This window comes from Protopterus annectens, chromosome 16.part0, assembly GCF_019279795.1.
Source record: "Protopterus annectens isolate FY-2018-M chromosome 16.part0, PAN1.0, whole genome shotgun sequence".
NCBI lineage: Eukaryota > Metazoa > Chordata > Ceratodontiformes > Protopteridae > Protopterus > Protopterus annectens.
Genome location: NC_056750.1, coordinates 317,841,106 through 317,861,320, shown reverse-complemented (window position 1 = coordinate 317,861,320; position 20,215 = coordinate 317,841,106). Strand labels below are relative to the sequence as shown.

The 20,215-nt window shown below is 43.3% G+C and overlaps 1 protein-coding gene across 1 annotated transcript in view; it reads right to left on the bottom strand.

Moving 5' to 3' along the window:
- TAF10 (TATA-box binding protein associated factor 10) overlaps positions 1–18,982 on the bottom strand; it is a 264,061-nt gene extending 245,079 nt beyond the window's left edge. Inside the window, exons 1-2 of the mRNA XM_044058550.1 lie at positions 18,510–18,982; positions 10,455–10,612 (exon numbers count right to left, since the gene is read on the bottom strand). Of these exons, the coding sequence (XP_043914485.1) occupies positions 10,455–10,612; positions 18,510–18,783 (432 nt within the window). The 5' untranslated portion in view covers positions 18,784–18,982. The remainder of the gene's footprint in view (positions 1–10,454; positions 10,613–18,509) is intronic.
- Positions 18,983–20,215: the final 1,233 nt, after the last annotated feature.

Here is a 20,215-nt window from a genome sequence, read left to right as displayed (position 1 = left end):
GTGCTGCTGTAGGTCTCTTGGCAGCCTCCCTGACCAGTTTTCGTCTTTCATAAATTTTGAAAGGACGTCCAGTTCTTTGCAACGTCACTGTTGTCCCATATTTTCTCCACTTTTTGATGACAGTCTTCACTGTGTTCCATGGTATATCCAATGCTGTGGAAATGTTTTTGTACCTTTCTCCTGACTTATACCTTTCAACACTGAAATCCCTTTTTTTTTGCTTTGTAAGCTCCCTGTGAACCATGGCTTTTGCTGTAGCAGGCAACTGAGTACATGTCCGCAAAATCCTACTAGGACAGCTGAACTTTATTTGGGGTTGAACAGAGTCTCTTTGATGGCAGGTGTGTACCCAAGAAGACTGAATGTTATAATAAAATCAAAAGGTGCTTCAACAAAGTATTAGTTTAAGGGTGTACACACATTCAACCAGCTTATTGTAGTTTTTATTTTTTATACTTTTCCCCTAACAGATTTGTTTTTCTACTGAATTGCACAGGTTATAGGTCGTGTTAAAGGTGGCAAAAGTTTTGAAATGATTTATTGTGGTCTCAATTGTTTTTATATCATACAAACCTGGCATTTTAACAGGGGTATGTAAACTTTTTATATCCACTGTATGTCCCTAGACTTGAGCAACATTCTACCGTCACCCAGAATGCTGTCTCAATGCAAACAGAAAATGATCGACCAACAATTGGCTTAGTTTCTGGTGTTGTTCCAGGGGGATCAAGTACCAGACAGCCTGGGAAGATATGACAGACAGACCACGACACTTTGCCAGAGATGGCGTGCAAATGTCTCACTTGGGCTTCAGGCAAAGGTTCTTTCTCCCTACAGTGTTTTTTTTTTTTTTTAAGGAAATTGACAAGGTCAAAACTACCAACATAAAAATTTCCAAAACAAAAGGCAAATTAAAGGTCATGCTGCTAAACCCCAGGAGTCTGAACATGAAACTGTACTCACTGCAAGCATTCTTAAACCCTGGAAGATGCTGACATTTGCGCAGTCACAGAAACCTGGTTCAAAGCCGCGGAGAGCACTCCAGCCTTAGCTGGTTACTCATCCTAGCGTACATTCACACCTCAAACTGTGGGTAGCAAAGCCAAAAGGAGGTAGAGTTCAATATACATTAAAGGTACACACCTCCAGGCTGGTCAACCAGTATGACACAGGAGATACTCCAGGTGCAGTTAACCATTGACAAGACCCCTGTTCAAATTATAGCTATCTACAGGCCCCCAAATTTGACTCAATATGCTCATTCTGCCTATCTGGACCTCTGACAGAAGATTCAGCCCTTTACCCTGATTCTGGGCGACAAACTACCTAAACAGATTGGAAGAACTACTCATGCCAGAACACAAACACACACAGATTCCACATGAGGTGACAATAACTTTCACTTGGTATTAACCAACATAAGTAACCACTGCAGCATCTCTACAGCATCATCCTCCCTGGTAAGACAGACCATAAAGCAGTCACTTTCGAAATCACCATCTCCCCCGCCCCCCCCCCCCCCCAAGCTAGGCTCAAACAAGAAAAATTTCTCCAAAGCAGATTACAACATCTTTTGGAATGGTATACACAGCTTCACAGCCCCCTCCCCCTTCTGTAGGAACTGGCACCAACATCCAAATCTAAACCAAAGTACTACACCAACATTTATATAGATGCATGGAATCAGGAATACCAGACAGGACGAAATCACGCAAGAAGATTAAACCTGTATGGTGGACATCTGCAATACACTAACAAAAGGCACAAATTGCTGTCCAGGACCAAGAAGGAGCAATAGCACTCGCTCCTTAGCCTGAACAAGCAAATACAAGCACTAGTGAAATCCTCCAATGCAAACAGTCCAAATTGGCCACATCTACTAGAGACAATAAGGCCTTCTTCACATTGTCTGCAGTCTCAAAGGAAGCATCCAGATTTGCTCCGAACTGGTGGTTAAGGTCACCATGTATACAAATGCTGTAGAATATAGTCAACTTGCTGGCTGACAGGTTCAGTGAAAACTTTACTCCACTGTCCCCTCCTTACAAACTCAGTAAAGCAGGACATCCCCAGTACCTGCCCCCCCTCCCCTTATCTCTAGGGAACAGGTCACCACTGCCTTCTAAAAGGCAAAAAATACAGCCTCCATGAGACCTGATAACATCCCAGGCTACATCCTACATGAACTCAGGCAGGAACTTGCAGCACCATTAGGCAACCTACTCAACCAAAGCCAAAAGTACCTGCTTCGTCCCAGATGAGTGGAGGACAGCCACGGTCATCCCTTTACACAAAGGTGGAGTGTCCACCAGTCTGGAAAATTACAGACTCATCAGCCTAACTAGCCTGATCTGGAAGGATATGCAATGGATCATCATGGACCTCATTAACACTCGGCAACCTCCAAACACTTGATCCCACACACTTTGGCTTCGTCAAGGGGAAATCATGTCTGTTAAATTTGGTCAACTTCAAGACAGTCAAAGCCATAGACGAGGGGAAGACTGTACACTGCCTACCTTGACCTGGCCAAGGCCTTCAACACTATTCTCCACTCGGGCATAATATATACTCTCTCAACTTGGCATCAAGCCAATTGTTACCAGATGGGTAGCAAACTGGCTCACTGATGGAACACACCTAGTCAAAATAGGAGAAGCTACCTCAAGTAGTAGACCTGTAAAGAGCAGCGAACTCCAGGGATCAGTCTTGGGGCCTCTGTTATTTGGGATAGATTTTTCTGAGATGCAGGCCAAAACCAATGGGCTATGGCTGACAAAGTTGGCAGATGACTGCAAGCTGGGCGCAGAATTCCCCTAGTGATGTGAACATCCTCCAAGAGGGCCTCACTCACTCAAGTGCCAGAAACATAGCCTCAAGCTGTATACCCATCCCCTTTGAGGAAGAGTGATGTCCCCACAAATTATCACATTAACATCTTAAGCACACAATCAGTCCTGAAGGATTTGGGCATCCAGGTTGATAGCAACCTCACTTTTGACCGCCATCTTGCTTCCGTTGTATGGAAAGCTTTCTACATGACCCACCTTATAACTAAGGTGGTCTCATCCAGGAACAAGTGGTCAGTCTCTCTATTCTTCCCTTACAAGGCCCATTATTGAGTACATGTACCTGACAAAGCACATGCAGCAGCTGGAGGGACCGAAATGGCTGAGGTATGTATCTAAATGGAGAAGGGCAGGCCTTTGTGATGTAGATCTGCTAAGTAATCCAGGATCAGAGGCAGGGAGGGCAGAGTTGTGTCCTCTCCTTTAGACTGACTCCAGGAGCAACACCTTTTCCACTTATCAGCATAGGATTTTCTTGTACTGGGTCTTCTGGCTTCAAGAATGACATCCAGCACCTGTTTGCTTAGGGTTGCTGGGGGAGAATTCACGGAATACGCCAGGCTGCAAGATTTAGGGTTTGCAGTTGCAGATGCAAAATCTGTCCCTCCTGCTGAGAGGGCAGGGTTGGGTTCTGGTGCAGGTGCCAGGCTGCACAGGAGTGGGTACCAATGCTGGCATGGCCAGTCCGGGGCAATCAGAATTGCCCTTGGTCTGTCCTGTCTTATCTTGAGTAATACTCTTGAGAGAAGGGGCAGAGGGGGAAAGGCATGGATTGAGAGATTTACCCACTGAAAGGATAGGGCATCCACTTTCCAGGCCCTAGTGTGAGGATTCCTGGTGGAGAATTTGCTGAGCGGGTGGTTGTAGGGGGAGGCAAAGAGATCCACCTCTGGGGTCCCCCATTTCTGAATCAGAAGGTTGAAGGCGCTGGGCTCTAATTGTCACTCATGTGGTTCTAGGAGATTTCTGCTCACGTTGTCTGCCAGTGAGTTTTGCTTGCCTGGCAGGAAGTGAGCTTGCATGTCCAAGGCCGTGTTCCACAGGGCCATGGCTAACCTGCAGAGTGGGTAAGAGTGGGTTCCCCCCTGCTTGTTGATGCATCACACAACTGTGGTGTTGCCTGTTTTTATTAGAAGTTGTCCTGGAAAGAGTAGAGATCTGAAAGCTGTCAGGGCGTACTGCACAGCTAGCATCTCTTTTTGATGTGCAGAGGAATTTAACTTGGGCTCCAGTGACCCTGAATGCATTTGCATGTGTGCCCCCCAGGCATAGTCTGATACATCTGTGGTTAGGGTCTGGGTGGCGTGGGGTTGAGTAAAGGGCATTCCCTTGTTGTGACTGTATACTTCTGCCCACCAAAGAAACTCTGTCCTTAGACAGGGTATGATAGGAATGACTGTTTCCAAGTCCTGAGAATGTTGACACCAAAGACGTTTTAAGTACTACTGAAGTTTCCTCATATGCAGTCTTGCATATGGAACTGACAGAAGGAAAGATAGTGGAACAGGTAAATAGCTTCAAGTATCTGGGGAGGAGAAGGGAAGTTTGAATGAAGAAGTCAAAGCTAGGGCTGCAGCCAACTGGCAGAGTCTCAGGTATAATCTATGACAGAAGAATGTCAAAGAAGCTGAAAAGTCAGGTGTACAAGACAGCAGTGTGGCCAGTACTGCTGTATGGTACAGAAACCTGGGCAATAAAGGCAGAGCAGATGAAGCTAGGTGATAGAAATGAAGTGCCTGAAAAGGGTGGATGCACACTGTGGCAGACTAAATGAGGACACAACAGCAGAAGCCAAAGTAGCTTCAATTGCAGAAAAGATCAAAGAGAACAGATTACAGTGGTTTGGCACATGCAGAAAAGCAGAAGACAATATGGTAAAGAAGATTTGGGACAGAACGGAAAGCAAGAGAACACAAAAAGGACATCCAGCAAAGAGGTGGACGGATTGTGTGAAAGGGTATCTGCAACAAATCAGGCATGAATGTGGCACTGAATTGAATGCGATGAGTTAACACGATACCCGGAATCCATGTAGAAAACGGTAAAAAGGGGGCCATGGAGGGGATGGGTCTTCTATCAGAGGTCTGATAGGAAAGACTCCTTCCATAAAAGTCCTACATAGTCAAGTAGAGATGGGAGAAAAAAGGTCGCAGCCCTTCCCTACATGAAAATTAGCTCCACGTTGAAAGAGCTAACTGAGAAACATAAGAATATCTGAAACCGAAGCAGAAAAAGAATAAATATTCCGCTGCGACACCCACATGGAAAATCTCTTCCATTTACTACGATACACTTTCTTGGTGGAAAACTTCCGAGAAGCAAGAATAATTTCCCGAACTGTGGAGGCCAGCCTGGAATTTCGTAGAATCACTGGAAATGGAGACACCAAGCGCTTAGTGAGATTGGAGATTGGGAATCTGACATTCCAATGGATGGGAAATCATATCCTGCTTAGGATCCAGTATCCATGGAGGATATTTGCTGTGAGACCGCAGGATGGGGAACCATACTTGACGAAGCCAGTATGGAGCAATGAGGATTAGACTGGTCTTCAATCTGCTGTCTTTCTGTAAAACTATAGGTATAAGGGGAATGGAGGGATAACCACACAAGAGACCAATCGTGGAAGGAGAATGGAGGGATAACCACACAAGAGACCAATCGTGGAAGGGGAATGGAGGGATAGCCACACAAGAGACCAATCGTGGAAGGGGAATGGAGGGATAACAATACAAGAGACCAATCGTGGACTACAGCATTCCTGGGCGACTCCCACAAGGTAGCGGGAGTCAGAGCGAAGTACTTGCTGCACTTGTTGTTCAGGGGAGAGGCAGAGAGATCACAGCAAGGCTGGCCCAACAGCTGACTATCTGATTCGTTACCAACTGGTTCATGGACCACTTGTGAAGACAAGATCAATCTGCTAAGTCTGTCTGCCAGAATGCTGAACTCCCCCATAATGTGCTGCAATGCAAAATCAGTTTGAGGATATTGCCCATTCACAAACCCTCATGGCTTCCCTGCACAACGGGTATGACTGGGTTCCCCCTGCTTGCTGATGTACCAAACCGCCGATATAGTGTCTGCAAGAATTGCAGTGGTTTGTTCCAAGAGGAAGGCAGTCCTGAAAGGCTTTTGCAATGTCAGGAGAACCACCCTCAACTAGGAAGGGTGAAGGGTCTGCCGAGATGGAGGTAAATCTAAGAATCCACCACTGCAGATGACACCTGCAGATCAAAAAGTTAGCCTGACTGGGGTTTACAACAGATGAACTAGTATAGTCCACTGGAGCGATAGGGTTCACAGGAGAACTTGCATAAAGAACCTGGCTAGTGGGACCAGAAGAAAGGCAGCTGACAGCTGACATGGACCCTAGAACAATGAAGACCAGCCAAGCTGACAGTGACAAGAGCGTCTAGCAACAGTTGAACCTGCTGTCTCAAAGATGTTCTTCTTTGTGGAGGTAGCACAGCTATGTATGCAGTTGTGTTCAATCGCGTCCCTATGAACTCTCTGTCTTGTACAGGAGACATCTTTGATTTCGCCAGATAATTCCCAGGAAATTGAAAAGTTGTAACAGGACCCGAATACCTTGTAGTTGGTGCCTTGCAGGTGCCATTAGGATCCAATCATCTAGGTATGTAAAGACCTGGAACCCTAATCCCTGCACACGGAGGTGGGCTGGAACTGCTGCCATGCATATGAAGACCCAGGGGGCAGTGGCGAGATCAAAGGGCAGTGTTCTGCATTTGTAATGATTGGCTCCTAGCCTGAAGTGTAGATGCCTCCTGGAGGGTTTACTATCAAAAGACTGAATCCCAAAAAAGACTGAATCCCAAAAAAGACTGAAAATTCAAAATACTGAATGATGGAATTTGCCCCTTCTCCACTGTTGTGCGATCTTGGAGTTGGTATATATATTTAGCAGGGGGTGTGGGGAGCAGACGGGCTTGCCTCTTGCATTAAACATGTTTTCAGTATTTTGAATTTTCCGTCTTTTTGGGATCCAGTCTTTTGGTTTTCAGTCATGTGATAGTAAACCCTCCTGGAGCACCTGTAATCTGCAGAACACATCCAATCGTCCTTGTGCAGAAGCAGCAGAATGGACTGTACTCTAACCATATGGAACTTCAACTTCTTTACACAAAGAAATTCTCACTGCTTAGATCCAAGATCAGATGAAGGTCCCCAGTTTTCTTTGGCACCAAGAAGTGTGAGCAGTTTCCGCATCCTATTTGTTTAGTCAGGACTTCCTGCCCCCAGCTGCCTCCAGAGTAAGAGTCAGGCCGCACCTCAGGATCGCTGATAGGGCCTGTTGGAGAAGGGTTCTCTGAAGCCCTGATTCTGTGGATCCCCTCTCCCTCTGGGGTGACATCAACCATTAAAACCTCCCCCTTCTAGGATTCATCCTGCGAATCCAGAAAAGACCCTTGAGACTTACGGAACCTCATCTTCTTCCCACTCCATTGGTTCCTGGAGAAGGTCCGTTGGGGAGAAGAAAACTTGATCCCTATGGCAAATAGGTTCTTACTTCCTGTTCACTGTGGGTAAGACTTCCTTTCAATGACTGCCCAAACAAAGAGGAACTGTCAAAGGGGGCATTAATGAATGATGCCCTAAAGGGGTCTGCAAACCTGCACAGCCTCATCCAGGCATGTCTCCTGAGGGCTATGCCTAAACAAGCTGCTTGAAGGGTTCCTTCCATAGCATGGGAACTTAACTTCGAGGAATTAGCGATTGAGGACAGTGGTCAGTTGGGGAGATACCTTCTTGAGGTCCTCCTCCAATGACTGCACCAGAGAAGTTGTACAGGTCTCTCTGGAAGAGAGTAAAAAGTGTGCCACGTAATTTAATGCTCTCAGTGTAAGGTGGCCAAGGTATACATGCTCTTCCCATGCCTGTCCAAAGCCCCAGACACTCTGTTCTGGGGATCAACAATGGACCTCTGCTCAACTATATCCTTCTTGGTGGCTGCTGACACCACAATGGCATAAATGGTACACCTTTACTCCAGAGCAGGCAGTCACTGTCAGGACTGCAGTATCTGTCCCCGTGCTTGGGGATAGGCTCCATGGTGTCAGGCCCCTTCCAATGCCGGCGGGTGAGAAGGTAAATTAGTTTGTCAACTGGTGAGGTCATCCAGGATGTAGATGGGCACGTCCAAAAGGCCGCCAGGAAGACAGACTCCTCAGAGAAAGGGGGTTAGCACGACCAGCCACCCTTTTGCTTCAGTATTTCCAAGATATTCCCAAAGGAGATATTGAGAAGTGGGAACAGGAGTGATCCGAAGACAACGGATCCGACAATTTTTTGCACTTCTCAGGAACAGAAGCCATGGACCTGTGGGTAGCTGAAGGGGCACACTTCTTAGGAATGGGCATTTTGAGCTCCAGAAGACAGATGAAGACCTCTTAAGATCAGCTTTTTATGCCGATCAGCAAGGGCTCGAGGACTGAAGATCAAGCAGATATTGCATGGGACCTCCAAGTGCCCTGGCCCAAGACAATACATGCACCTCTTGTGGGCATCTGACTGGGGAATCCTGTGCCCACAAGAGGCACACCTTTTGAAACCAGAGTGTTTGTCAGACACGCTGAAAGAGTCACACAAGCGCACACAGCACTCCCACATATTAATTTGATTTAATTTTCTCTTAGAATAGTTAAAGATAAAAGGGAAAGTTTTCTTTTTGTATATTTAAGGAAAGAAAGCAGTCAAGTAGAAAAACAGAAGGTAGGAAACGGCCCTAACACCAGTGACTAACTTCAAAAAAGACAACTACCTAAGAAGGGAGGGGAGGTGCAAAGCTAAATCTGACAGAATGCAGCTATGAAAAACTCAGAAAGAGAAATAAGAGCTTGGAATAGTAAGAATTAAACAGAAACCCACTTATTTGAACAGAGGCTTGTGGAACTGCATCTGTGCTGGAAAGTGGCAAACGAGATCTGAGGGGTTGGAAAAAAAAAGTGAGGCACTACAGGCGAGGGAAGAGTTTAAGTCTCGGATCATATGTCTGGAAGAAACGGCAGAGTCAGATCCGAAGACCCAGTCGTGATACATAATGAAATGGACATCAGATTTAAAACAGATTCACGTCTGTTTCACTGCATGTTTTTTTACCAAAAAAATTTGGGAGTTTCCAGAGGGATAAGTTACCTCTGAAGGCAGGAGTTTTTCCTGCCTTAAATGGTCAGAGGGGGGGTTACTTTATCAATAAGCACAAACTGGCAAAAAATGATGACTAAATACAAAAGAAAACTGCAGATTAACCACACACTGGTCGACTTCTCAATCTAATTTAATAAAACACTTTTTGTCTTGCTTAATTGCAAGACTTCCTCAGATAAAATACATTCACTAAAACGAAAGTCAAAGCTAAATACACATTAATTTGTCTACTCAAATTAAAAAGCTTATGTAGATGAAAACAGTTGAATAGGCTTTGTTTACATAATTATTTGTGTGTTCTTTTATGCTTATGCTATGCTATTTGGTTTTAAGTATATGGGTTTCATATTAGATTTAACTTGTACTATATAAAGGGTTAACTAAAAGGGAAGGTCTTGAATAGCTGTGTTTTCATTCGTTTTTGCAATATCACATGACTGTAGTGAATGTGTATTTAACTTTGGTTTTAATGAAAAATTTTATCTGAGGAAGTCTCGCAATTAAAATGAAAAGCGCTTTATTAGATTAGATTGAGAAGTAGACCGGTGTAGTTCATCTGCAGATTACTTTATCAACCCATCACCTGACAGTGTTTCTTCAAGAAGTCCAAAGAAAATGAAAAAATGTTCTCTCACTCCAGACATTATAAATGATTTGGGACAAGACTCTCTGCAAGGCAAAGGAGCCAGTCACATTGTTTAGGCCAGGCAGGGAAAGCAGCTGCTAGAGAAAAAACATTTCAGTGCCCGGCTAGCTAATTTGTCTGTCACTACAGCCCCAGTAGTCTTTTTCCAATGCAACTAAGAAGAGAATTAAACGACAAAGAGCAGTTGCATTTCCTTGCATAATTCACGTTTATAGCTGCCATCTATATTAAAGACAAGCACCCATGCTCTGTACACCTTCACCCTGCATTAAAGTTCAAACTACACTCCAAAGGTATAGCCCTACCTGGCAGCACTATCCTTAAGAGATCTAATCCAAAAGGACACATCTTACTCTGCAGTCTCCAGGGAACTGGTTAAGAGTGCTGGCCATACATAAAGATTCTAATGACAGATTTCTGACCAGAGTCCATTACTTGCAAATCTCTCCCCCCTTCAGCATCCTGTACACTACAAACAATGGAGATTCAGAATGGGGGGACTATTTTTGTTGTGTATTCCCTTATGGGGAAAAAAAAAAAAAAGCTGTGTATATGGGATAGCGAGTGTGCCTGAAACTGGATGCAGGACTACCAACGCTAGACCCATGAGTTGTGACTTCCACAAAGACACAGGATTTTTACAGACTGTTCATAATCTTGAGAAAATTTTTCTAGTCATTGGCTCATCTCCTAAAATATTTATTCTTCAAATATGGCAACATCTCATCTCAAACTTTCAAGAATAAGGTAGCAAGAGGCCTGTATGTAGAAAACACTCCATGCAGACCTACCGTGGGTGTGTATTCCTCCAGCTGCATCAGAAAGTCAGCCAACGGAGTTGTAGAGATCACTGGTTTCACATCACCATTGGTAATCGTAGAGGGCAGATAAATACCATTTGAAATTGGTGCCTCAGATGATGCTGCTGTGGATGTGGTGGAGACTGGAACTAGACAAAAGTAAACAAATAAATAAATAAAATAAAATAGTCAGATTTTAATTCTCAGTATCAACTGTAAACCTCCTCAGCACCATGACAACAGGGTTTTATATTTCTGTTTTACTAAATCTACTATTCCAAAACCAAACCCCCCCAACCTCCTCAGCACCATGACAACAGGGTTTTATTTCCGTTTTACTAAATCTACTATTCCAAAACCAAACCCCCCAACCTCCTCAGCATCATGCCAACAAGGTTTTATATTTCTGTTTTACTAAATCTACTATTCCAAAACCAAACCCCCCACCTAGACCTTCTTAAAACTACACATACACAGACAGCTCTCAGCACTCAAGCCAACCACAGACAAATCATTTTCAAAAGACAGAATATACCAAACTAATGGGAATTAGTGCAATTTTGAATGACAAGCCGGACTGAATTTTTTTGGTTAATGGTTTGTACTTTAAGCCCCCACCCCATCTTTGCCCCTGTTGCCTTTTGTCCATCAGATACTCTTCCATATACTGGAGTCATTTCCTCTCTAACAGTGCAAGAGCCCACAGACAGGGGTAGTTCACAGAGACACCATCAGTGGCAGTTCATGTTTTCCCTTTTACAGCCTTATCCCCACTGTTCCTGTCCGATAATATCCAGGAATAGGTATGCAATGGGCATCAGCGAGGTGTCATCTGTGGAAGCACTGTATCCCTCTGGAGAGTTCTGTTTTTTTTATTTTAGCCAGTGATCCCGCAGGGTCTCCCTTCCCCACCAGGGATTCATTTACAGAAAAAATGCACTCCAAGCAAAAACTTCCACACCCTCCAAAGAGCAGTGAGCCAGCAAACCACATCACCCTCCCACATGCCAGCTAAAACGAGCAACTGAGCTGCTACTTGAAAGCCAGGGGGGCAGCGTGAGAGCCAGGGTTTTATCCCTCTATGCCAATGCAGTTGGCTTAACTCAAGAGCTGTGCAAAAATCTTCCCATTTCAAAACTATGGCTTTTAGCGTCTTTGTAACAAAGAGCTGCAGTTGTTGAGAAGCCCTGATGACTTATTACCAATCACATTAGCGTCTTTGTAACAAAAAGCTGCAGTTGTTGAGAAGCCCTGATCACTTATTACCAATCACACAGATACGACAGGACCAGGGTCAGTTGATGCAAAGGCTTTGTCCAGCAACACTTCCTTACAAAATTAATTCCTAACCTAGCAGCCACCTTCCCATGTATCAGTTAAGCAAGCAACATTTTAAAAGCTACTCTCCCCACCTAATCAAAAGCTGCAGAAGTCTGCCTGCACACATTTTAAATGTATTCAAAGCTAAACACAATACAGAGTTCAGAGTAGCCAATCAACCCCCGTTTTGGGGAGGTGTGAGATAACCCAAGTTAAAAAAAAAAAAAAAAAAAAGCAGACGTTTTATACGTTTCAGAAAGTTTCTCAAAAACTTGGTGCAAATGGAATACGAGAAATACCGTAAGAAAACTCTTATTTCAATGTGTTACTGAACATATTCCCCCTTTCATTTTCTCAAATAAATAAAAGTTCATCTAATAGAATATAGAAAATGTTAAAATAAACAGAAGACATTCAAAATGGGTGTACATCTTATCTTCACTTCTGTTTAATTCTCATGGGCAGGAAATCAGCCAGCAGAATTTTGGTGGGGATGCCAGACCTACATTTTACCATTTACACTCAATTCTCCACTCATGGCTTACTAGTGTGCTAGCAGATGCATAAACACTTCAATGAAGAATATGAAAATCTGGGATGAAAATCTGCACTTAGAAAATAAAATATCTTGTGCCATCCTTGAAAAGAATGGGTTGTTCTATCCAATCAGGGGTGAACCTCAAGTGGGGGAATTCAATTCCACTAGTGCCTTGTTCACTAGAGTAGAGGACACTGGGAGACTGGTCAGCAGACAGAAACAGTGGTGACAATATTACAGGTGCAGCACTGGCCAAAAAACAGAGATCAAACTAATACCCCTTTCTCAGCATAGTCAAGACCTCTGGACAGTGACCAAAAGGAAGAGATCACAGATACACTGCAAAAATTAGACTTCCTTGCAGGCCCCTGAGCTTATTTTCCATGAAACAGTGAGGTCAACAATGTGGGAGAATTTTAGAATAGAGCCGTTTCTAGAGCTTCAGAGGAACTGTGGTCTGGGTGAACACACTGCATTCTGTCAACACACAAAGGTGACCTGAAGAGTCCCTCTTTTCACTTATTTTTTTTTTAATTTCTGCCAAGCTTGTTTAACTTTTCAGATGGCATGACCTAGAGATCAGAAGTAGGTAGACAGAATCCTCAAAGTGGCGGTGCAGTTCTACTGCAACATTTAATCAGGTTTCTGTGACGTGACAGCACCTTTGCTGTATATGGATTTTTCTCTGCTTTTGTTACATACACTACTTTGCATTTCTGATTACACAAGACTTGCAGTTTCATTACGGGTCTAGTCTCTGCTCCTTCTGATGATTCACAGGAGTTAAGGCAATTTAGTTTTTTGACCTTAAACATCTTATTCTGGCACAGAAGGGTACTGTAGCTCATTTCTCAAGAAGGGACAGAAAGTTAGTCCCAGGGTACATTTTGAGAGTTGCCACCTAGTTATCCAGGTTCTGTCTGAGGGATAATGTATCATATTGTTTAATCCTGAAGACTCTGCTCACTCAAGAAATGTGAGTAAAATTTCTGTCCCAGGTTCTGGTGCTTGAAAAGCTATTAAACTTGTAGGGATAAGGAGATAAAAGGAAAACAAGACCTCTAATGTGGCATGCAAGGCATAAAACGTTTAACAATCTACAAGATACTGAGCAAAGGATAGAACTTCTACCTTCACTTGGTAACTCGGGGTCTTCAAATCTGGTATATTCTTGGTTAACACCACTCGGGACTTCTTTAGCCGTCTAATATGTCAAGTGAGGTTCTCCAATTGATCTAATCATTGCTGAATACAAGTGAACGGCATCTTTACATCTGCACAATATACCCTTGGCTTTTAGATGCGCTGAGTAGGGGGATTTTTTTTTTGGCTACTGCTGCCAAATGGATGATCAAAGGACAAAGAACAGTCAACTCAGGTACCCAGGTCCAAAACCAATTAACAGTGGAGTACTGCCTGCACTATACATTGAGAATAGGGGTCATTTGCCAAACAAAATAACTATAAATGGTCATGTTTAATTTGAGCCCATGTTCAGTACATCAAGTACTAACTAGCACAAGTTCTTCCTGGAGATACAAGAGTCAGACAGGGTCTCACATATTGAACATGAGCACTGTACATTTAAATCGGCAAAACTCTGGGAGATACAAAGCTGACTAAACATGCATCTTCACTATGTGTACCCCCAAAGAAACAATACCCTGAGAACGTTTTGTTGTTACAGGATTTGATGAAGTTTGAAGAAGCGATTCATGTGCATATGCATCATACCTATAATTTGTCAAACGTCAGTGGAACATTTCATTACATGCATACTAAGCCTGCACTGCTGCAGGGAATGAAACTCTTGAAATTTGTCTGCACCACTCCAGAGATAAATGTGTGGGATGCTTGTAGAAATCAGTCATATTATTATGTTCTGTCAGATGAATTGCTTTACTCGTACAATATAGCAAAACATGTTAAGCAGGAGGGAGAATCTCACAGGCTGATCCTGCAGTGTTGTTCTAGCTAGAAGGGAATTTCCTTCAACATACAAGTTACTTTCCAAGTTAGCCATGAATAACATGGCCTGTTTTGTCATGCGGACTGGACTTAACACCACCAAATCAGTACAAACCATCAACAGAGCTACATAAAATCATTTAATTCCATCATGACACCATCTAGGGCAACATAGCGCAACACCCCCCCCCGACCATAAGTGAAGTGGTATTGCTTATGTCAAAAATCCAGACAAATTTTCTGAGCTTCCAGGCAGACTATACCAGATATCATCTTTGATACTTTTAGTCTGGCATCCCAGAATACAAAACACCAGACAGACTATTCATAAATCACACAAGCATTGTGCAAAACTGACTAAAATGTTCCAGCCCCATTTTCAGTAGATGCCATTTTCAAAAAAACTGGAAAATTGTTCTTGGTGAACCTTGAGAGGTGAATTTCTCGGCATCCACGTCGAGAACACATGATAATGGGTTAAGACCGGGCTCATAATCATAACTGTTTGTAGTGCATGGAGCTTTACCTGCTTCATATATTACTAGTAAAAAAAATGAAGGGCTTTGCCAGCTTTCAAAACTGCAAAGTACTTGGTAAACAGTCAGAAAGACAGTGGACTACATATTTGCACCGAACAAGGCAAGTATGCTCTATTCTGAGCTTGCTTACAACTGGTGGCCCAAAAAGTGACACCTACAAGGTAAATCTATGCCACAAAATAATTGTTCTTTAATTGTGGCAATTAATTTTGCAAGTAATAAAGAAATAAAAAGACTGATTGGAGATGTGTGGGCTGAAAGAACCCATTCAAACCAAGGGAATTCAAACTACCCTGTGGTAAAGCAAAATATCCCTGGCACGCCGCCTTACCAAGACAACAGCTTCCACCACCGGACTTCTTAATAAAAGTACCTGAAAGAATTTCACACATTTACTACAGAGATTCAATATTCAGTGTTAGCCTGTCTACTCCCCCACTTAAAGTTAGTAAACATTATTTAGCGATTTTAATATGCAGCATCCTTTTTGTAGAACAGACTGTGCAGTAAATTTCCACTTCCTTTATAGTTTTAAAATACCTTTCCAGAAAAGAGCAAGTACTTTTGGATATAGTCTACACCAAGATTAGTGTATCTGTGCAACTGAATGTTCAGAAGAGTAACTTCCATGTGTTGTAAAAACTCAACTGGTGTTTTTTTTTTTTTTTAATATACTTATAGTGCTCACGTCAACATGAATGACCACATGAGAATTACCCGTTAATCTTTAGTTTTGGCTATAGGCAAGAATTACATCATCGCAACTTCTTATGAAACCCAGCAAAATATATACCTGTGATGCACAGTGAAGTCACCAATTACTAGCATGTTTCGGGGACAACCAAGCAACATCGGTCTTACGGGCACTCCAGTCATGCTTGGTTCAGTACTAACCCCAGGTATTCTGTTAGACATGCCACACTGCTATGGTGACCCTGACTTACTAGAGACAGTGGAAGGTCCATATAATATGTTACACAAAGTTCTGGTTTAACTGAGCTTATGGTTTCTTGACATGCACAAATATTTTCAACATGCTGACTGAAACTGCTGTCTGCTTTGAGGATACAATCAGAAAAAAGCTACAGTGTCACTGATCACGAGGAACCCTCTTCTGGTCCCAATAGCTGCCAAGCACATCATGTTTGAATGCCTTCTACTCAGCACTAGACTTCGGGGGTGCTGAATTGGATAGACACTTAAGAACCACTGCAAATGTAGTGACAGTTGTGGGTGTTTATGCCCAAATGGTGATGTTACTGCAGAGTTAAGTACAAATATTCTGGATAAACATCTCCCAGATACTTAAACTGTATGTCAAAAAGCACTGCATTATCAACCAGCTCTTGTACTTCTACCAGGGAGTAAGTACTATTATCAAACTTTTGGAAAGTTAGCGCATGACATGCCTCAAAACTTATCTACTCTAACAGTGTGTTTAGATTTTAAAATGCAAATTAAGACAAATCACCACAGATTCAGAAGTGGCTACAAGAAGCACAGATCACCTCGGGGGGGAGGCACTGTCCAGCAGTCATACCCATTTAACAAACAGCTTAAAAATAAATGAATATATAAATATATGGGGCAAGTCAAAAGAAAAAGTAATGTGAACTGGTGTAAGTGAAGGTAAAAATCATGTATCAGTTAATACCATAATGACAGCTCCACACTTGTACTAAAGTGTAATTAAATGGCCTTGATCACTCAAACACTACTGCAGAGGGTGGGAAAAAAAATGCAGGTATTCAAAAAAAAAAGATGTTCATTTAGCTGGTAAAGTGTAGAAACAAGTGGGACACAAGACCCCCACTGATAACATTATGTCATCTATGCATTTATCTCCACTTTCTGGAAAATAAAAACATCAATTTGTTTTTGTTTTGAAAAACACGCACAGAAACGAAAAAAGGCTGTTAAAAAAAGTAAACTGAGATGCGACAGGTAACAGAGTTTCCAGTGCAGTGACAGGAAACAAACCAAAAGCAACACAGAAAAATGCAAGTCACTGAAGGAAATGGCTACAGAGGATGGGAATGAGTGACTGATAGCTCACCTATTCTGGGGGGGTAGACAGGTGTGTGGAGGCCTGCTGTAGTGGCATCAGTGAAGGAGACTGGTAATCCACATGGAGAATGGTAGCTCATTCCACTGGGCCAAGCTAGCTGGTCTGCTCCCTACCAAAATGACTCATCTTTGGGGAATGAACTGGCCAATTAAGCTACCCAAGCAGGAACAAGTGGACTGTATGGCTTTCACCCCAGTCCAACTGGGTGAAAGATGATGTACACTGGGCTGGTTCAGTACAGGCTTAAAAAACAGTATTCTAGCAATATGTCTAAATACAGCCCCATATTACCTGCACGTCTGCTTCAGCAAAAACTATTGGATGGGGCTCCTACTATGAATATAATTTTCTTGCCAGTTATGTTAAAGTGGATATATCACCTTCTACCCCATCACAGGAACCAAGGGGGCACTGCACCCTGGCAATCTATCCATCAATCTAGACATTTACCTTCCACATTATTATCAAATTATTTCAAAACAAAAGGGTTCTGAAAATCATCCACCAGGGGTACAGATGGCAATGAGAGTATCTTTGTCCCTTTAGGGCATTCTTCCTCATGCTCTAAACCAAAGTTCCCAGTTTCATTCACTTCTAGATGAAAAGTAGTCTCAGGGGGGTCAGAGCTAATGCCCTCAGATAAAATGGAGAAAGATTTTTATTCAAGAAATTGTTGGGTGACAGAGAGAACCTGGAGACCAGTTCTAGACTAGTCTTTTTCTCAATTTTGAGAAGGTACCTCAAGTTCAAAATGCTGTATCCCCAAATAACGGTTCCGCTCATTCTTTTGAGAAGTTTCATAGTACAGTTACACTTAAATCAAGCCTGTCATCACATTCACACTGGAAAAGATTATAGACTTCCATAGTCAGTTCTGTTTTATTCTTTGAGCTATCCATGGCACTGGGGTATTGGCAAAACGTCTGGCTCCAGTAAGTAATTGCTTACTGCAGACTTAAAGCCATTCACATCTTTCCCTATCTGAGCGACTTTCTCATATGAAGTCTCGATAAGCAAATAAAAAAAACATTTACAGGTGCAAACAGCAATTTCCCTTAACACATGGCTACAAATACACTGACAGCAGCAACAAGTTGTATTATGTCAACCGCACACAATTTGAATACGGGGGCAGCTTATTAGCAGCTGCCAGCTGATGCTGTTACATCTAAACTTGAGCAGTCCTGCCGATGAGGCACCAAGAACGTAAACACATCAATCTGGAAATCATACTTTTCAAAAGTATATCATTCACTAGCCATGTTACTGCGTAAAAAGTCCGTATTCCACTCAAGGCATACGTCACACATCCACTGTGAAATTTAAAAATGCCCATGAACAAGTCATCAAAAGATGCAAAATGCACATTCAACCAAGCTGGAAACTTCACGGTTGAAGTGGTCAGTAAATGCGGCTCATTTTGTCCACCTGCTCCACATTCTGAGAGGCATTACTCCATATTTTGGCGTAGAAAGGTCGACACAACAGACAAAAGTAATCAATGAAGCAGCCCAGCTCTGAAAACTTGTTAACGGCGAATGTCAAGCTAACTTTCAATCAGTGGAGCTAATCAAAACAAAATGGTTTACAGTGTGAAAGCAACGACGGCTCACCTATAACCTTTTTCTCGACTCCAGAAGGCAGAGCTGCTGCGGTCACCCCCGATAAACTGCCCGCAGGACTCGCTTTGCCGTCGCCCGACGTTGCTGAAGTCTGCCCGGGAACGATCGCGGTCCCGGAGGACGAGCTAACCACCGCCGCCGCTACTGTCGGTGCTGAACCAACGGAACTTGGGGTTCCCACCGAAGCCGGGTGCAGGGCGGGCGAGGCGAGAGGTGCACCGGCTGAGGGCGGCCCCTGAACGGGCTGCTCTGACTCGCTACTCATTGTAAAATTCACAAAGGTATTCACTTCCGATAAGGGCTGTGTTGATTCGTTTCAGTATTGCTCAATGTTTTGCTGTGTCACTCAAATTACTGCTGTTTTGTCTGAAACTATTGCCCATGTCAGAGTCAGGCCAAGAAGCACGGCGATCAGCTAACCGCTAATTCCACCAACACCGGACTGTTAAATGCCGGAAGTGCTCTATACCACAAACACATTTTGACCCGCCTTCCAATTTATGCCCGCCTCTGATATAATTATCCTGCTCTGACAGGCTAAGCAAGTGGCGATCCTGTGCACACCATTGGTTTACATTCCTGCCATTCTCAACTCAGTAGTTAAGCGCCAGTGCTCTAACCTTGATTCCTAACCTGTATAAATCTACTCGGTGGGCTTTTAAGTAAGGATAAACTTCTGCACTCTTTGGACATACACAGGCAGCTACGCTTCTACTTGGACAAAACAAAAGCTTTCAGGAAAACTGAGCAACTGTTTGTAGCATATGCTGCAAGATCATAGGGAAAGGCTATCTCAAAGCAGACTATTTCCAAATGGATAGGACACTGTATTCGTTACTGCTACACACAGCATGGAAAATCAGTCCCTAATAACATTAGGCCACATTCTACCAGAGCAACAGCCACCTCAACAGCCTTTCTCAGAGGAGTACCAACCAAGGAAATTTTGAAGGCTGCAATTTGGAGTTCAGTGCACACATTTACCAAGCATTACCACTTGCCTCTTTACTAGCTGCCATGTAAGAGGAAAAGAGGAAGGCCTAAGATAAGGGGTGAGAGAGGACATGCAGGCGGTTGGTGTGACGGAGCAAGATGCAGAGGATAGGAAGAAATGGAAAGAGATGATCCGCTGTGGCGACCCCTAACAGGAAAAGCCGAAAGATGATGATGAATGTACTATTATTAATTTTTTTACAGTTTTTTTTTTTTGGTATTGTTCATAGGTTCATACTAGGCTATCTGCCCTAGGGCATTTATAAGCCTAGCCAGAATGTGTGTTTGGCCTTCGCCACCCATTTTAAATTTATTTTGCTATGCCCTTTTTCGAGGATAGTATACTGTGCCTCTGTCTAACAGTGACACAGAAGTGATACCCGGGGTAAACCTACGATCTCCCATCCACTCATCAAGATTCCTCTTGAAGAGAGTCAATGAGGGACTCTGCCTAACCTGGACTGGGATTTTATTCCAGAGTGAAGGGAGCCTCTGGGTTATGAATCTGTTCCTCCAGCATGTCCTATTTATTTCAGTGCTGAGGTTCAAGTCTCTCGAGCACATAGCTCGATGGGATTTGGATTTTCTGAGGTGCAGCATGTCCATTAATTCCGGGTTGGACATGGCTTTATACGTCAGGCACAGATCGCCTCTGAACAGGCGGTATGCCACTGAGTAGAGCTGGAGTTTCTTTAACCGGGCAG